The 18,959-nt window shown below is 32.2% G+C and overlaps 1 protein-coding gene across 1 annotated transcript in view; it reads right to left on the bottom strand.

Moving 5' to 3' along the window:
* LOC119602790 (islet cell autoantigen 1) overlaps nt 1-17,851 on the bottom strand; it is a 41,926-nt gene extending 24,075 nt beyond the window's left edge. The window contains exon 1 of the mRNA XM_037954496.1: nt 17,187-17,851. Within this exon, the coding sequence (XP_037810424.1) occupies nt 17,187-17,768 (582 nt within the window). The 5' untranslated portion in view covers nt 17,769-17,851. The remainder of the gene's footprint in view (nt 1-17,186) is intronic.
* Nucleotides 17,852-18,959: the final 1,108 nt, after the last annotated feature.

Below are 18,959 nucleotides of genomic sequence, written 5' to 3'. Positions count from 1 at the left end.
CAAAAACAACGAATATTTCTTCTTTCGATTATTTATTATCCCCTACAAAAATGTTCATTAAAATCTATGCAAAACTTACAATATATTTTCATATTGTAAAATTAGTAAAGAATTTTCTTTAATACCGTTTGAGTTCTTCAACTTTTGATTTTTGCTCACTCTCCCCCAAGTTTTTTTAAATGTCTCCCAGTTTTAAATTAAGCCCTTTGTTAAACAATCTGCCAATTCTTCCAGCAATCACCCATGCCCCTTCATGAAAAGTTTGTCGTAAAAAATGTCGAACCTGTCCAGCACTATTCCTTTGTAACGTGTCTCTTGTAAATAATATTGAACCTATATCTATATATCCCAGCAAGAAGTTTTTATTTCCATTTTTTTTTTAATGAAGTAAAAATACCTTTTTTTGGAATGAAACCACTTTCAATTCTTAAATTATTGTTTTTTTAGTTTTAATAAATATCTTTACTAAAATAATTCCATTTTAGATCGGAATGGGATTTTGGAACAGGGGTATATACTATTATCTCTATTATCAATAAATAAATTTTATTTTTTGTTAGTATAAAAAGTCCATCCTTCTGGTTTATGTTGTATAAATTTTCCCTTATAATACTCGACAAAGACTTCTTTCAGGCGACTTACTATAACCGCCTTTTTCCTAATTGATTAGAATAACCCGAAATAGAAGAATATCATCAAATCCTCACTGTGCTAAACCTGCATATTAGCGATATACTGATTCATTTATTACGGTGTATCATGTACCGACATGACCAACTAAACTTTCCTACTTATATTTTAGCAGGTTTTATTTTTTTTCATCATTAAAATCCTTAAAATCAATAAAAACTAAATTTGTGTAGAATTGTTGTCCCACCAATGTTTTCCCAGGTCAAACATCAACATCCTTTTGTATCTTACTTCATTAATATCATATCATTATTACAATAAAATCATAAAAACAATAAAATCATATAAAAACAATAAAATCATATTTTCGCTTTGCCTAAGCCTGTCGTATACATTTTTTTCACAAAAATCTTATTAAAAACAACAACAAAAAATATCATTGCAAAATACAAAATACATCATCAGAGAAGTAACATGTTTTTACACTCTCCTCTCTTTTATGAAAAAAAGTGTTGCTGTTTTGCTTACTTATTTTGTTTTCTATTTTTTAATTCAAGCACATGTTTGTGTGATTGTGTATTGGTAGAAACTTTAAACGCTTATATTTCCGATTTTGATCATATATTGATTCTGCAGATTCTCGCGAATCTGCGTTCATCAAGAAAATCGGTCAAATAATTGAGCCGCAAAATGTTCCCAATCATTTTGGCTTTGCGTATTTACATATATATATATGATGATGATGATATTAAAATTTTAAATAATAACATGATGTCTTAGGTATCACTAGTGAAACAAAAATTAGCGCAATTCCTAATAGCGGATTTTTAATATTTTTTTTTTTCAAACATACTACGATTTTTAGCTATATTTTTTGGCGCACTTGATTAGGTTCAATCAGAATAAAATCAGTTTACTGCTGGCAGTGAGTAAAATCCATTCATATTCTAGTATCTGTGAATATAGATAATATATTTTTTAACAAATAAAAGAATAAAATGACAAAATTAAAGCGTTTTTGGAAACTGTCCAAAATCACAGGAATTTGGCACAAAAAAAAATTGTGCTAATTCAGAATGTTATTCGCAATTTTATAAGAAAACAGTTTGAATATTAAGAAAGCATAAATGGAACTACATATAGAGTCAAAACAAAACCGGACAGAAGAGATTTCATAAAATTTGCCTCCAAGTCAAGTGATTCTGTAGCAAAAATTAGAGAAAAAGTGGGTGTTACATCAAGCCTAGCTACAGTAAAACGTATTGTAAGAAGGGCCAAGGCTTTAGAAATATTAAAAATTTATAAAAGCCACTCCAATTGCCACTCGTAAAGAGAAATCCTCTTCAGTTTGCACGTGAACGCATGGTTATAAAAAGCTATATCAACATCTTGTTTTTTGGATGAAAAAATGATTAATTTAGAAGGTCCAGATCCATATAATCATTATTTTTATGATTTTTGAAAGGAAGAGCTCTACCTGAGTCGTTTGCATAGCTGTTGAGGATGTGGGATGTAGTAGGGGGCAATTTCGTAATATGAAACATGTGAGCTTAAATTTCTTTCATCTAGTAAGAATTGTAATAATTGTAATGCCATGCTGGAAACAGCTTTTTTTCACATTTTCGGATATCTTTGAACCATTGCACAGTAGGAAATGGTAGAAAGAAGCTGATCATAAATACTTTTTATAAAATGCTAAATTTTGACATATTTTTTTTTTTCATAGTAAAGCTAAGACATTGTGTAATATAATATAAAAATATTGGAGAAATCCAACTGGCATAACTATCCTAAAATATTGATCAAATGTGAAGGATTTCAAATACAATATTTTTGTGCTTTAAAATAGCCACTTTTAAGGTCGTTATTTTCGATGATATAGCATTTGCCGGAAAATATTTTTATTAATATTAGATAGAGTATTTTGTTCAGATATTTATTAAGTCATAATCTTTAAATAAGATTATAAACTGCTCTTAATATTTGGATACATATTTTGTATTTAATGTTCTATTTATGAAGTATTAAGTTTTTGGTGGAGTATACGTTTTAAGCTCCCCTTGCCTCCGCGTTAAAATTAACATAAAATGAAAGCTTAATGTATTGTGTATTAAATTTAATAAATTTAATTTACGGTCACAAATTTATTTTTAAAATTGAATATATATTGTATTTTATATATCGATATCTATGGTATTTTAGTCCCATTTAATAAAGCCAATTGAAGAGAATGTTTGTATAATATGCAAATGTGCAATTTCGGTCCACGTTTTTGTTGTATATATGAATATAGACCCATAGTGTAACAAGTAAATGTAAGTTGGTAACAAATCTATGTAATATAATATGGCATCACTGAAATAAATAAAAGCACATTCTTTGAATAAACTAACATGGTGTCAGAAGTGCGCTCTAAATGAGAATATAAAAAAAAAATTTTTTTCTTGCACATTTAAAAAATTTGTGTTGGTTTGAGACAAAAAGAATATGTGAATAATTACCGAAAAGTTTGAGATAAAAAAAAGTATTATATTATAATTGGTCAAAGTTAAAAAACAAAATGCCGGATACTCAACCAAACATATGTGAGATGAAGCCGTCAAATAGTGGTCAATTTTTTACGACGACGTTATCGCCAACAAATTTAAAGGCTTCAAATCTATCAAAAGAATGGAAAAGTTGGTACACTCAGTTTAAAATATTTCTTACTGCGTCTGATTTGGAAAGCCAACCGGATCGTCGTAAAGTGGCTCTGTTATTGCATCATCTTGGAAGCGATTGTTTGGATATTTATAATTCGTTTAATGTTGACTTAGATACGATTGCGTACACAACTCTAGTTCAAAAGCTGGAAATGTTTTTTATTCCCAAGGTGAACATAGCCATGGAGAGGTTTAAATTTTTTTCGTGCAAACAAAAGTTAGAAGAAAATGTAGACGAATATGTCACCATATTAAAAAATTTAAGTCTTAATTGCGTAACCTTCGTGAAGATTTGGTTCGAGACATATTTACCTGTGGCTTGTCGCCGAAAATGGCGAACGTTCGTGAAAAATTATTGGCTGAAGGTGCTATAAGCTTAGATAAGGCAGTAAGTATAGCAAAGACAATGGAAATAGCTAAACAAAATGCACAAATGTTTGAAAACACCCACGAGTCTGAACCTATAATCAACATCATAAGAAGAAAAAATTTCAAGCCCATAAATAAAAATCAACAACAAATAAAACCGAACATCAATTGAAATCGATGTGGCCAAATTCACAGGAACAAATGTCCAGCAGAAGGAGTAAAGTGGCAGTCGAATAGGTCATTTTGCTAAAATGTGTTTTTTAAAAAACAAGGTTGTAAAAAATATTCATGCTGAAAAAAATGGCGAATGTGACGATGATGATGACGACGAGAATTTATTTGGCTTAAATATATTATAGGTATAACTCTCCGGTCTTGAAAAAATTTATACCACATATAAAGCTTTCAATTCTATGACTTGTGATATATGTCTTTTGGTCAACAAATGTATAGTTTTTGGAGTTATAGACCTTCAAAGTTAAATTTATATATATTCAATATCTTCTCTAATTATGAACCGATCCTGACAATATATATATCGTTAGAAAGAGCTTTGAAATACCTTTTCAAAGATATATAATATAACCCTTTGAGAACAAATTCCACAAAAAGTATTTTTTATATAGAGTTTTTTGATGAAAGTGTCGTTATTTCATAAATCCATCGATATAATTGTACAGATAAATATCGAGAAAATTGTAGAAAAGATTTCAAGCTTTCATTTGATGTATAGATATGTGCTAATATCTTAATAAATGGGGATGATATTTAAGTTTCAAAATAGTAAAGCGAGACTGTGACAAAAAAATTCTTAAATTATTTAAAAAAGAGAAAAATTATTTGAAAAAAATCGCGCGATTTTTTTCAAATAATTTTCCGCCTGCGGCGCTATCATCCAATTTTCGAATGTTTACCCACAAAAATTTTTTTTTTTGGGGGGTTTACAAATACAACATTTCATTACCCAAAAAATTTAAAAAAATTGTTCGGGTCCGGCGCTACATACCCATTTCCGAATATTTACCCAGAAAAATCGCAATTTACTCAATATACATAAATTGGTACCTTCTTATGAATGAATTTTTGATATAACAGAACTTTTATTAACCTAACCTAATATAAAAAGCACAGTTTGTATTAATCCTTCTCAATAGGCTAATTAAAATTATATATCGTTGGAAAGGTATTTTGATGTAATTTTCAATACTTTATGTATATTTAGTTTAGTACTTTATAAAGTTATAATACTTTATTCCTGCCAAAACAACAACAATTAACTAATATCAAATAAAAAACATTAATTTTAGGTACTTTACCTTATTCCAACTACAATATCGTCTATACTTATTAAGATATTAGTATATATCCATACATCAAATGAAAGCTTGAAATCTCTTATGCACTTTTTCCAATATATATCAGTAACGTTATATCGATGGATTTACGAAATAACGGCATTTTTGTCAAAAAACTCTATATAAAAAATACTTTTTGTTAATAAAAAGGATCATATTATATATCGTTGAAAAGGTATTTCAGAGCTCTTTCTAATGATATATATATTGTCCGGATGGGTTCTTAAATAGGGAAGATATTGATAATATATATATATTTAACTTCGAAGGTCTATAACTCCATAACTATACATTTGTTGACCAAAAGACATATATCATAAATCATAGAATTAAAAGGCCTTTAAGTGGTAAAATTTTTGTCAAAATTGGAGAGTTATACCCAATGTATATTAGTTCCATTTATTTGTTGGTGCGATTTCCAGAAATAAAATGCCATCGGCAGAATGGAATATTGAGGTAAATGTTAATAATAACAAATTAACATGTCAAATAGACACAGGCGCGCAAGCTAATATTATATCTTATAAGACAGCATTGCTCTTAAATGTTTTAGATTTATTAAGAGAAACGAATGTAAATATTTTCACTTTTAGTGGCGAAAAATTGAGTGTTTTAGGCAAAGTATTTTTAAGAGTAGCCTTTGAAAATAAAATTTATGATATGATTTTTTTTTTGATGTTTGTTCCTTTAGAGGAACAAACATCAAAACTATGTACGTTTAACACACCATTTGGACGCTACCGGTTTCTAAGGTTGCCGTTTGGGATAAATGCGGCGCCTGAGATTTTCCATTCACAAATGATTAGGTTATTTGGTGACATTTCTGGATTAATCATATACATTGACGATTTTTTGATACATTCTTCAACACTGGAAGAGCATATAGAAACACTTGAAAAAGTTTTTCAAAGAGCCGAACAAGTCGGCCTCAGATTTAATAAATCAAAATGCAAAATTTTACAAAATGAAATAAGATTTTTAGGTCATGTATTCAACCACACAGGGGTTAGACCTGATGAAGAGAAAATTAAGTCTATAGTTAGTATGCCTAAACCTTCTAATATCAAAGAACTGCAAAGATTTTTAGGCATGGTCAACTATCTGGGCTCTTTCATCGAAAATTTATCTTCCAAAAATATTAAGCTTAGAGAACTTTTGAGGAAGGACGTACAATGGCACTGGTCTTCTATGCACGACAAAGAACTTGAGAATCTAAAAAATGAAATAACTAAATCGCCCGTACTTACATATTTTGATCCAAATAAAGATATTACTTTATCTGTTGATGCATCACAATATGCTCTTGGAGCTACAATTATGCATGGGAGAAATCCCATTGCATATGCATCTGTCTCCTTAACGGAGTCTCAAAGGAACTATGCCCAAATAGAAAAAGAGTTGTTCGCCATACTCTTTGGATGTACGAAGTTTCACCAATATGTTTATGGGTCAAAAATATTTGTTGAAACAGACCATAAACCACTTGTCACTTTATTTGAAAAACCCTTATATAAAATTCCGGCCAGATTACAAAGATTTATGCTTCGTCTACAATGTTACGATTTAGTAGTTCGTTACATACCTGGTAAACATCTACAAATTGCCGATACATTATCAAGGGCGCCAGTAGTTGAAACTGCATTTACTGCATTGGATGACGAAATTTCATTACATTGCAATTTTGTTGCATCTAAGTTAGAAATACCGTTCGCAAATCTTGAAGTTTTACAGAAAAATTCTTCTAATGACCCAATTTTTCGAAAAATTCTTCAGTATATTAAAATCGGTTGGCCAAAAAACAAAAAAGACGTGGACCAAGAAGTCATGCCATACTTTAAAATTAAGGATGAAATGTCAATATTGAATAATGTTATATTAAAAAGTCACCAAATTTTAATTCCCAAAAATTTACGCAAATTTATTTTGGATAAAATCCATGAGGGCCATATGGGAATTCAACGATGTAAAAATTTAGCTTCTCTGTTCGTTTACTGGCCTAATATGTACAATGACATAGAAAATCTTATTTCAAATTGTGAAATCTGCATGAAATACAAAAATGCCAATGTGAAGAGTAAAATGTTACCTCATGAAATCATTGATGTACCATGGTTTAAACTTGGTTGTTATTTGTTTGAGTTCAATAAAAAAATGTACATACTCGTAGTTGACTATTATTCGAAATTTGTTGAAGTAGAATTATTGAATTCTGGTTACAGTTGTACACAAGTCGTTACAAAATTAAAATCAATTTTTTCGAGGCAGGGTATTCCATGCATTCTAATATCAGATAATGGGCCCCCATTTAGTTCAGTGGAATTTAGAGAATTTTGTCAATCTTGGGGAATTGAACATAAAACCTCAAGCCCCTATTTGCCTAGGTCTAATGGATTGGCTGAACGCTCCATCCAGACCATTAAAAAGTTGTTTTTGAAAGCTATGGAAAGTAAGTCAGATCCATATGTATCATTGTTGAACTACCGAACAACACCTAAGGGTAATTTACCAAGTCCGGCGGAATTGCTTATGTCAAGGTCGTTACGAACCAAAATTCCGTCCATTAGTCAAAATCATCGACCAAAAGTAATTGACTATAGTGATTATAAAAAAAAGTTAAATAAGCAAATTCGTAATTATTCGGAATATTACAATAGGACTGCTAGGGATGTTAATCCAGTTCGGAAAGGGGATATGGTTATGTTCAAGAAAACGCCAACCAGCTGTTGGTTTCCTGGAAAAATAAAAGAATGTTGTAAAGAACCAAGATCATTCGTTATAGAAGATAATGATGGAATTCTTTACAGGAGAAACTGATAAAAATACTAATAATATTTGTGAACCTGAAACTCCTCAATCAAGTGCCAAGAATTTAGAAGAAATTGAAAATAAAAATGTTACTAGAAGGGGCAGAATTATTAAGAAGCTTGAAAGATTGAATTTATGAATAATTTAAAGTTATTGTATAAATTTAGATTTTAAATAATATTTAAAAAAATAATAATAATATAAAATAGAAAAAATGTACTCTTATACAGAAATGAATTTGAACTTGTATTTGATAAAATCTACTTATTATCTTCAAATATTTTATTAATAATAGTATTATTAAGATTGTATTATTAAATCTTAAAAAGAGAGATGTTGTATATATGAATATAGACCCATAGTGTAACAAGTAAATGTAAGTTGGTAACAAATCTATGTAATATAATATGGCATCACTGAAATAAATAAAAGCACATTCTTTGAATAAACTAACAGTTTTCTCATAGCCCTCAAGCAAGTTCGTCCCCGGAAAACAGTTTTAACAGCCATAACTGGTTTAAAAACACCAGTATAGCTTTGAAATTCCACATAAACAAGTTTTATTGAAGCAAAATCTCTCTACCAAATTTTACGAGGATCACGCCATAATTGATCCTAACCCCATAAAAGTCCCCTTTATAAAATGACTTTTACGCTCATTATTGACTTAAAAATAGGAGTACAGCGACGAAATTCGACTTAAACAAGTTTTGTACAAGTTAAAATTTCTCTACAAATTTATGAAGGCCGGTCTTTAATTGACCATACACTCCATATAAGGCCTCCTTCAAAAAATGTGTAATTAGCGTTAAATTAAGGCTTAAAATTACGAGTATAGCGATGAAACTCGACATAAACAAGATTTGTATGAACCGAAATCGTTCTACAAAATTTTACGAGGATCACCACATAACTGGCCCTACCACCCACGCTAATGTAAAATTCATAGGTTTTTCACCCGAATTTGAAGCACTTCTGGTTACTACCCAGCAAAAAATAATTGATGTCATACTTTACAAACGACATCTTAATCACATCTAAAAATGCGATTGCATACTTTTCGCTTTTATAAACCAAACATATACTTACAAATTAAAACACAGTTAAAAATGAGAAAAGAGATGTAGAAAAGTCACTACAAACAACATATTCGAAGTACTTCAAATTTTGATGAAATTTACATAAGCGTTTCATTGAAAGAATGTGGTTTATTTTTGACATACAAATATCGGATTTTTATAGCTTCTAAAGATAAGATTAGATGTAGTTCAAAGTTGTCAGAAATGAACAACATCCCTCCAATGACACGCTAATGTAAAATTCATAGGTTTTTCACCTGAATTTGAAGCACTTCGGGTTACTAGTTCCCAGCAAAAAATAATTGATGTCATACTTTACAAACGACATCTTAATCACATCTAAAAATGCGATTGCATACTTTTCGCTTTTATAAACCTTCGCCAAGGGTAACTATCTTGTCGTGATGCGAGGGCTTAAGTACACATCGTGACTAGAGCTTACTGTGACTAATGCTTCGGTATTCAGCCACAGGAAGTTATGGTTTTAAAGAAGTATATAACTAAAGGTTACTCATCTTGTCAAGATAGTGAGTGTGGTATGTGTCTGTCAATCCTACTTCCTTCTATCATGACATAGATGATACGCTATGTTATTCGATTTGGCTCTTTGAGCAGTAAGGGCTTTACCGTTAGACATAGCGTTATATAGGCACTTTTAAGGTCAAGGTGAGTGGTAGCAGTGCCGAGGGCCTGGATGGCTAGCCAGTGCATAAAGAGGCTAGTTGCTAACAGCTCCCCTCAGCGTCATGGTAAAGCGCTGTTGTAACGTAGTTGCCTAGTCCACGTACGCCGTCACTGCGTGGATCGTCCGTCTGTACGTGCATACTCGTGGGATTCAAAATAGAAGAACCAAAGATTGAAACAAAAAAGGATGAGAGTAGGGACACGACGGAAGGGGTGGTCGACCTGTTAGGGAGAGACAATCCGGACGTCACGGTCAACGAGGATAATGGGGAGTTGGACAGTACATGGGAGGACGGTGACGTTACCCTTACTGACCTCCATGCCAGAATTGTTGAGCATGAAGGACAGGTACTGACCGACTTAGACGTGGAGGATCTTCTGGAGGTGTCAAGTGACTCCTTTGGTGAAACTAGTGCCACACAGAAGCTGGGGAATTTATCTCTGTCTGACGAAGAGCTTGCTGACAGTCAGACTGTTAAGATAACATCCCCTGCTAAAGAGGCCAAGAGGATCCAAAGGGGACATTTGGGAGAAGACCGTCCACAGGTCGTTCGGCAAGTAGCCGTGGAGGAGAAGCCAAGTGCCCCTCCACGAGATATTAATTATACAGGCCGAACGAAGGAGGAGAAGGCTAGGAACGGGACTTTGAGGTCTCTCGCCTTTCTGTCTAAGAAGGCAAAGGCTGATTCTTCAAAGTTCTCGTCAAGGGAGAGGCTCCTGCTCAGAAGGAAGAGAATATACGGCCCCGTTGGTGACGTTCTGGGTTGGTCCACTCCCTGGAGACAACAGGTGGATGCTGCAATCAACCCGACTAACACTCAAAAGAGTGATGGGTCGATAGCAACATCAACCTGCAGTCTGCCGAAAGGCAAAGAGGGTGGTATCCCGGAAACCAATGCGCTCATGTCTTCGGAGCGAGCTGCGGAGGTCAAAGGTCTACCACCAAAAACCCTAGCAAGGTGGACACGACACCAGGTAAGGTAAAGAGGACCGGTAAACTTCCGGCCCGCTCTCCTACTGACCTCCGCAAGAACGTCAGTAAGGGAAAGGGCTCCGGTAGTGACCGACCCTCCAAACCAGTGGTTTCAAAGTCACCTAGCACAAAGATGAGGTCTGGTCCATCCCCGGCTGGCGCTCCTAAAGGTCCCCGTAAGGAGACAATTAAGAGAGCCAGATCTGGTGATGATCAACCCTCTTTATCCAGTAAGAAGGTGAAGAAGTCAACCAGCCTAGATGTATGCCTTCAAGTGGCAGTCATTGATCGGAATGATCCAGATGGGAGGATCAAGAATTCCATAGGGAAGAAATGGGGTCTGCAACCAGATATGGTAAATTGGATTTACACATCGGTTGTCAGGCCTATTCTAACTTATGTCCAACTCCGCAAGCGGCCTTGGACATCATTCTGAACCTGTCACCTATAGAACATTTTGTAGCGGGTGTGGCGGCTAGCAATCTACTAAGACTCTACGAGTCTTCGTTAGTGAAACCCTCGCGCGACAATCATACAAAAATTTTGTACGAAGTAGGTCTGCTTGATCAGGGTAATTCCCTTCACGGAATTACGGATTATGATATTACGACTCTAGACTTCGGGGAAACACCTTTGATAGAATTTCCAACTAGGGATGATTGGCTTGTATCCGATAGACTGTTTGGAGGGTGTGCAGTTTTCACTGACGGGTCCAAGATGGATACCGGCACGGGTGCCGGTGTCTATATCGCTGATATTAACATAAAACGGTCATTCAGACTCCCTGACGAATGTAGTGTCTTCCAAGCAGAGATCCTAGCGATCTGGAAAGCGACGGAACTGATTCGGAATCATATCGATCCGGGGTCGGTTGTGACAATTTATGTTGATAGTCAAGCTGCTCTTAGAGCATTGGATTGTCACACGGTACACTCGCACCTAGTTGTAGATTGCAGAAATGCCCTTAGGGACATTATGAGACTGTTTGTCATTAGATTGTGTTGGGTGCCAGGGCACTGTAATGTGCATGGTAATGAGGTTCCGGACGAACTAGCTAGATTAGGTTCGAACCTTGATATAGATGACAGGGAAAGGATGGTTAAACCACCCATTTGTCACTATAATAGGTTGATATTCGAAAGAATACGTGATATCATTAACCAGTCCTGGAATAGTAGATTGGATTGCAAAATATCAAAGGCCCTGTGGCCAAAACTTGATATGGGTGCTACCAAAATACTTATAGGACTGGACAGACGCAGTCTAAGGGTTCTGATAGGGATTCTAACTGGACACTGCTCAGTTAGAACCTTTGTTAGTAAGTGGGACAGTAGTGTATCGGACTATTGCAGGTTATGCGAGGATGAGGAGGAAGTAGAGACGATCGAGCATATTATTTGCCAGTGTCCTAGGATACAGAACCTCAGGTTGAAATGGCTAGGGAATAGGTTCCATGGCGAACTGGGGGAAATTGCGGGACTTAACCCTCGCAGTCTACTAGGTTTTGTCAAGGGAATTAGTCACTTCTTTAACTGGGCTTTATAGTCACTTCTTTAACTGGGCGTTTCATTGAAAGAATGTGGTTTATTTTCGAAATACAAATATCGGATTTTTACAGCTTCTAAAGATAAGATTAGATGTAGTTCAAAGTTGTCAAAAATTAACAACATCCCTCCAATGACACGCTAATGTAAAATTCATAGGTTTTTCACCTGAATTTGAAGCACTTCGGGCTACTAGTTGTGATGAAAATTCTACATCTTTTTCCACACTTTTTTTGCTGGGTTGTGATGAAAATTCTACATCTTTTTCCACACTTTTTTTGCTGGGTAGTTGTGATGAAAATACTACATCTTTTTCCACCCTTTTTTGCTGGGTTATTAAAAATGTTTCGGATATTCTTTCTCGTAATGTGTATAGGTCGAGCAGACAGTATGACACAAAAGAAACCTAAATTGAAAGAACTAAAAAGGCTTGGACCGAAATTTCCTTGCCATTACTTAAGAATCTTTATAACTCTTTATCACCTCGAATTTTCGGAGTTATATCAAGTAACGGCGGATATGTTCCTTCCCAGCAAAAAAAGGGTGGAAAAAGATGTAGTATTTTCATCACAACTAGTAACCAGAAGTGCTTCAAATTCGGGTGAAAAACCTATGAATTTTACATTAGCGTGTCATTGGAGGGATGTTGTTCATTTTTGACAACTTTGGACTACATCTAATCTTATTATTAGAAGCAGTAAAAAATATTTGGATGTCAAAAATAAACCGCATTCTTTCAATGACACGCTTATGTAAATTTCATCGGTTTTTATTCTGAATTTGATGTACGTCGAATATGTTATTTGTAGTGACTTTTCTATAACTCTTTCTTCACTTTTAACTGGGTTTTCATTTGTAAGGAAATACTTGGTTTATAAAAGCGAAAAATATGTAATCGTATTTTTAGATGTGATTAAGATGTTGTTTGTAAAGTATGACATCAATTATTTTTTGCTGGGTTAGTAAATCTTTTCTAAAACCTTGTAAAAATGTTTATAAAAATAAAAGAGTTTCATGAAAAATGCAATTTGTTGCTGTTTTTGTCAATTAAAGATGACGAACCTATTCAAATGAGCCAAAAAAATATTGTTCAAAAACGTATTATTTTAGAAAAAAAAATGATTAAAAATCGGTTATTAAGTATTGCACTAATGTCTGTCTATCTATGTAGTGATATATAAGACATCATGGTATTAATTAAAATTTTAATATAACCAATTAATCCATTATTTTTTGCAAAAAATTAATTTGAATGTAAACAAAACAGTGAGCCTATTTAAGTGAGCGGGAGACTCCATCTGTTGGCCTCTGCTGACATTATGATTTGAAATTTGTTTAGTCTCGATTGAAACCTTTTGCCTTATCCATCTGGCGTACAGTGCGAGAACTAAAATTTGGATTTAATAAATCCAATTGTTTATAATAATAACAGTTTTAAAATTGGTTTGTGAATTTGATAATCAATTCAAATTTACCAGATGCACAATTTTTTAAGGTTTAGAACAATTAAAAAAATGATTTGAGAAAATTTTCGTTTAAAAATTTTCATTTTACAAAAGAAATATTTTCAAAAAGCAACTGTTTGTTTTATTTTTGACTGAAAACTTGGCAATACTAACAAAGTTAACTGATCTTAAATCCATAACAGCAAGTTAAGCCTAGTTTAGTTTTAGTTTAACTGAGTAGTAAGAAACCCGCCCTTGCAATTTCAAACGAATATTTCAAATATTTGTATGTGTTTAATGATACATAAAATGAAAGCTGGGAATTTGTAAATTCTATCTATATAATTTAAACACTTAGAATAAAATTAAATTTAAAAAAAGTCTCATTTTCAAAACAAACATTTTTAACAATCTTTTTGTGACAAATTTTCTTTAAGCTTCTCTATACCCTACACCACTATAGTGTTGAGGGTATTATGCGTTTGTGCTGATGTTTGTAACACCCAATTGTAACAAATATTGGTCCTACACCCACCTTAAAGTATACCAATCGGCTCAGAATCTTTCTGAGTAGATTTAGCTATGTCCGCCCGTCCGTCTGTGTGTCCATGTAAACCTTGTGCGCACTCTACAGGTCGCAATTTTCAAGATAATATGATGAAATTTGCCCATACTCTTCTTTTGACCCAATGACGAAGCCTATATTAAACTCATAACCCCATAAATATGTAAAATGTTCTTGTATCACTTTAAAAATCATTTCATTTGACCCTATCCCCCACAAAGTCCGCTTCAGAAAATGACTTGATGGTCAAAATCCATTTATAAACACTAATGTCACGAAGATATTCTGCATAAATAACTGATGCATTTACATCTAATCTCTCTACCAAATTTTTAAGGATAGGACTTTATTAACACCATGCCTCCATTTAACACATCTTTTAGAAAATCCCTTTTTTGTCTACTAATTGAAATAATCGAAATACACAAAAAAACAAAAACAAAATACACAAAGCAATGAAACCGAAAGACCGATCTTCTCGAAAGCATGTCTAACAAAATTATTGAAGATTCGTATCTCGCCGATATCTGGGGTCCTCTAAAAACTGATTTCAACAAACACACAGACGGACAGACAGACAAACTGACAGACAGACGGACAGAGATAGCTTAATCAACTCCGCTACCTATAAGGATCCAGAATATACATATATACTTTATGGGGTCGGAAAATTTTATTATAGAAATTACAAACGGAATGACAAACTTATATACCCTTCTCACGAAGGTGAAGGGTATAATAATCAAAATTTGTAACATAATCACTGTGTAGGGTAATCATATGGTCGACCATGCCGGACTATAAATTCTTACTTGTTTTTTAATCCTGATGAATTGAAATAAATAATGTTATTTTTAAGCAGAGATTGTCAGTTTCATTTGATGTTATTAGCAAAGTTTTTATATAAATTTGGAATTCTATCTTTCGAAATCGTATGCGCTTTAAACTTTAAGGTCATTTACAGGGGTATAAGAGCTGATTACGAAAAACTGAGTACACAGATTTAATACAAATGGTCAAGAATTTCCTGTACACATAGAAAGGCAAATCTCAATGAAGAATATAAGTCCATAAATTTATATTAAATTTATAATAATTAATTAGTTGTGATGCCTACACCATGTATTGAAAGATCTGTAATAAAGTGATAATTTTCAAAATAAACTTTATGATGTGATTTTAAATGTGTTTCCTAAATTAAAGCAAAATCAATATTATTGTAATTGAGTAAATTTAACAAATACATTATTCTACTTGTTCTACAAGTGATCTAACTAACATTAAATGTAAAGATGTTGAATAATAAATGAAAAAATAAAAATAAATAACTGGACCTAATTCATTCCTCTTTTTTTAAGAAAATCTTGATATTCTTATTTTTTTTCTTTTACGGCTGGGGAGCCCATTTGAGATTTGATATTTGATATTTTTTATAACATGAAATTTATTGTATATTTAAACTTTGTATTTACACTTAGGTTTATTAAATTACTATGTAATATTATTTTGGCCAAATTGGATTTTTTAATACTGAATAAATAAATAATTTACGGAACATAAGTTGATAGAACTTCCCTTAAAAGACTTTTACAATAGTACATATAATGCCTGAGATTTAGACATTGTTGTGTAATTTTTCATAAAATATACTATTCTATTCTCCAAATAATTCTGATTCACATAAAAATTTTGGTATTTTCAAAAATGCATTTACAAAAGTTATCTTATTTTGAGAATTGTAAATTAAATATTGTCAAACTAAAAGACAGGGACAAAAACGATAAAAATCAGATAAATAGTTTATACAATATACTTACGATGTCAAAATTAATGCCTAATATTTCGACATTGAAAAAAATTTTAACATTGAACTTTGTACATATTTATACAAAGAATGCACATTGGGGTCTCCTTTAAGTAAACTTGGCATAAAATAAATATTTAGAATTTTTTTTTATAAAAATCTAGTATTCCTAAAAAGCTAAGACTTTTACGCTATTATTAGTTTTCCCATTTTTATTCTATAGGACTTTAGATGATAAAGCAAAGTCTATGTTTTATGTATATTTTTCCAGATTTTTTTTCATAATACCATAACTTTTTTGTACGAATCCAACATTTAATATAAAATTTCTGAAAATTTTCTTTTTCTATACCAAATATAACATTTTTATGTATGAAAAGGTATTATTTTAAATCATCTTTACAGCCAAAGATTTAATTATTAACGACTTTTTAAAATGCAATTTTTTATAGATAAGTAATTATGTTTTTTTTTTTTTAATTTTTAAAAGTGAAAAAGTACAATGGCATCCAAGCGACAAAGATAATCTGAAATATTCTCAATAACACCAAAATTCAAATGTTTGCCCCTTTTATAGGAAATAAAGCTGATCTTCATATAATTCCCTAACCTTTTATAACTGTAAAAAGAACTTTCTCTAAAAAATTCTAAAATATTCCAGAAGATGCATTAAATTTGGTCTTTCGCGAAAGTAATTACGATATATATAAATGTAATAAAAATATGTTGTAAATAAAATTTTAAAATTTTTTGCAAAAAAAATTTGCAACTTTTTCCATTTTTACTTCGTATATAAAGGACTTCCACTATCCGTCGATACCCATAATTTATACCAAAATATTGTTGCTCAGTTAATGCCAACTTTTGTTCAGGGAGACCCCACTGTGGAATGTGTGCACCAAGTTTCATCAAAATTGGGAAATGTAAGGTACAAAACTTGTTCGAATATTTTTGAAATGAGAATATTATAAGGTCTTTTATATTATTTTGGTATGCTCTTTATATAATCCACTAAATTTTAATAATTTTCCCCGGTATGAGCTCAAAATTACGGAATTTTTGAGAGCAATTTCGAAAAGATTAAATTTTTTTTAAACTATTGTTCTGATTGATTTTCATTCGCTGAATCTCGTTTCAAGGAAGAAATTTTTTTTATTTTTCTCGTATTTAGAATATTAATTCTAGGGCACACCCTAATGTATGTATAAAAAAATCAAGTAACAAAAACTACCTTTTGAATAGAATCCATGGACAAATTGTCGAAAAGTTGTTTTGCATTTCGTACGTGGGATTGAGCTGTTCGAAATTTTTCTAATCCTCGACCTGTATCTGGGTCAAGTTCAGTACTTGCAGATTTCATCCATTCTAATGCTGCTCTATACTCCGTCCGCTCCTTTTCCATAGCAGTAATAGTGTTTTGGGTATCAGTAATAGCGCGATAACGAAAAACATCCACTTCGTGTTGCAATCTCAAGAGTGGAACGCGTACACACATTCTCTGTTGGCCACAATAAGAAACTGCTTTCCCAGTGTTCGTAATACTTTGGCCAGTTGTTTTACTTCTTTTTCCAGCTTCTTTCAGAAATCGACCAAATACACTTTCTTCTTGCGACAATATGCAAAGTCTTTCTTGGTATTGATCAATTATTTTCGATAATTCTACACTAGTTGCAGATATTGATTTAAAAACTTCAATTTTAGCATCAAGTTCCGCATCGGAAGAAATAATATGTTCGTCCTCCTTAGAACCAAGTTTCCTTTGAACAGTTTTTTTGGTAATCCAAAATTGATGTTGCATTTCCGATTTTAACATTTTTCAAATTTTAACTTTATTTTATTTATATGCTGAGAAGTATGCTATGTTAAAAGGTATACTTTATTTTTTCAAGTTCTCAAAGGAAGGTTGCCATCAGAGTCCTGCGCCGACAAATATTAACATGCGGCGGCGACTGACACTAAATATGTCGGCGGCGGCTTAAAATCGACTGTAAGCCGGCTAAGTTTTCAACTACGTTTAGTTTTTAAATTTTCAACGATTTTAAATAAAAACGGAATCCGAGAGATCAGAAAGTGGGATTTTGGAAGCAAATATATTGTTTATAAAAACAAAACAGAGCAAGCTCAAAAGTTGTGTGAGAAATTATGAGGGATAAATAAAAAATTCTTAAAAATTAAAAACTAATCCTTTCTCCAAGTTTTACGAGGATCTGCCGATATTTAACCCTATCCTCCATATAAAAAATCTTGCAGAAAATCAGTTTCTAAAAAATTTTGCATTAAGAAAATGATCAATAACGTAAAAACAAAGATATTTTATTTGTTTATTTACTAGCTATACCCAGTGTGCTATGCTACCCTAAAAGCAATATAAATAAGAACGATTAACGATTTTGATGATTCTAACTACAATGGTTTTCCAGATATACAATTTGTAACATATGGAAGATTCCACGCAAATTATTGCAATTTCGCCAATTATTCCGAACGTCAATTAAGATTTTAATTTAATCTATGAAAAATTTGAATAATCTAATAGTTTCCCAGATATACAAAATTTTGTATTTAGTTCATATGAGAAGTGCCAAGCCCCCCATTGAAAGTCCGCCCGTTATTCTCTAAATGTTCTTCAGTTAAATTTAAAGATTCTAGCTCTAATAGTTTCTCAGATATACGAATTTTTCTATTTAATTCATATGGAAGTTCTTCTTGCAAAATTTGAAGAATTTAGTTCTATTAGTTTCCCATATAAACGAATTTTTGTATTTAATTCATATGAGAGATTCCGCTCCCCTCATTGGTAGTCCCACAATTTATTACCCAAAATGTTTACATGGATGTTAAAGTTCTTCCAGAACAACATCATTTAAAGGGATCACAAAGAGATTGAAAAATATTCTAAAAGTTTCACTTTGAAAACATTATTAGAGTGTATGAAAACTCGCGGTAATTAATTTATGATTAAAATAAGTAAGAAGTAAGAGTTATATTCGGCAAATCATATATC

This window comes from Lucilia sericata, unplaced genomic scaffold (genome assembly GCF_015586225.1).
Source record: "Lucilia sericata isolate MDLA Ls3-8-SP2 unplaced genomic scaffold, ASM1558622v1 Contig000253F_arrow, whole genome shotgun sequence".
Classification (NCBI taxonomy): Eukaryota; Metazoa; Arthropoda; class Insecta; order Diptera; family Calliphoridae; genus Lucilia; species Lucilia sericata.
Note: the sequence above shows the minus strand (reverse complement) of the source record. Positions and strands in the feature narration are given on the sequence as shown.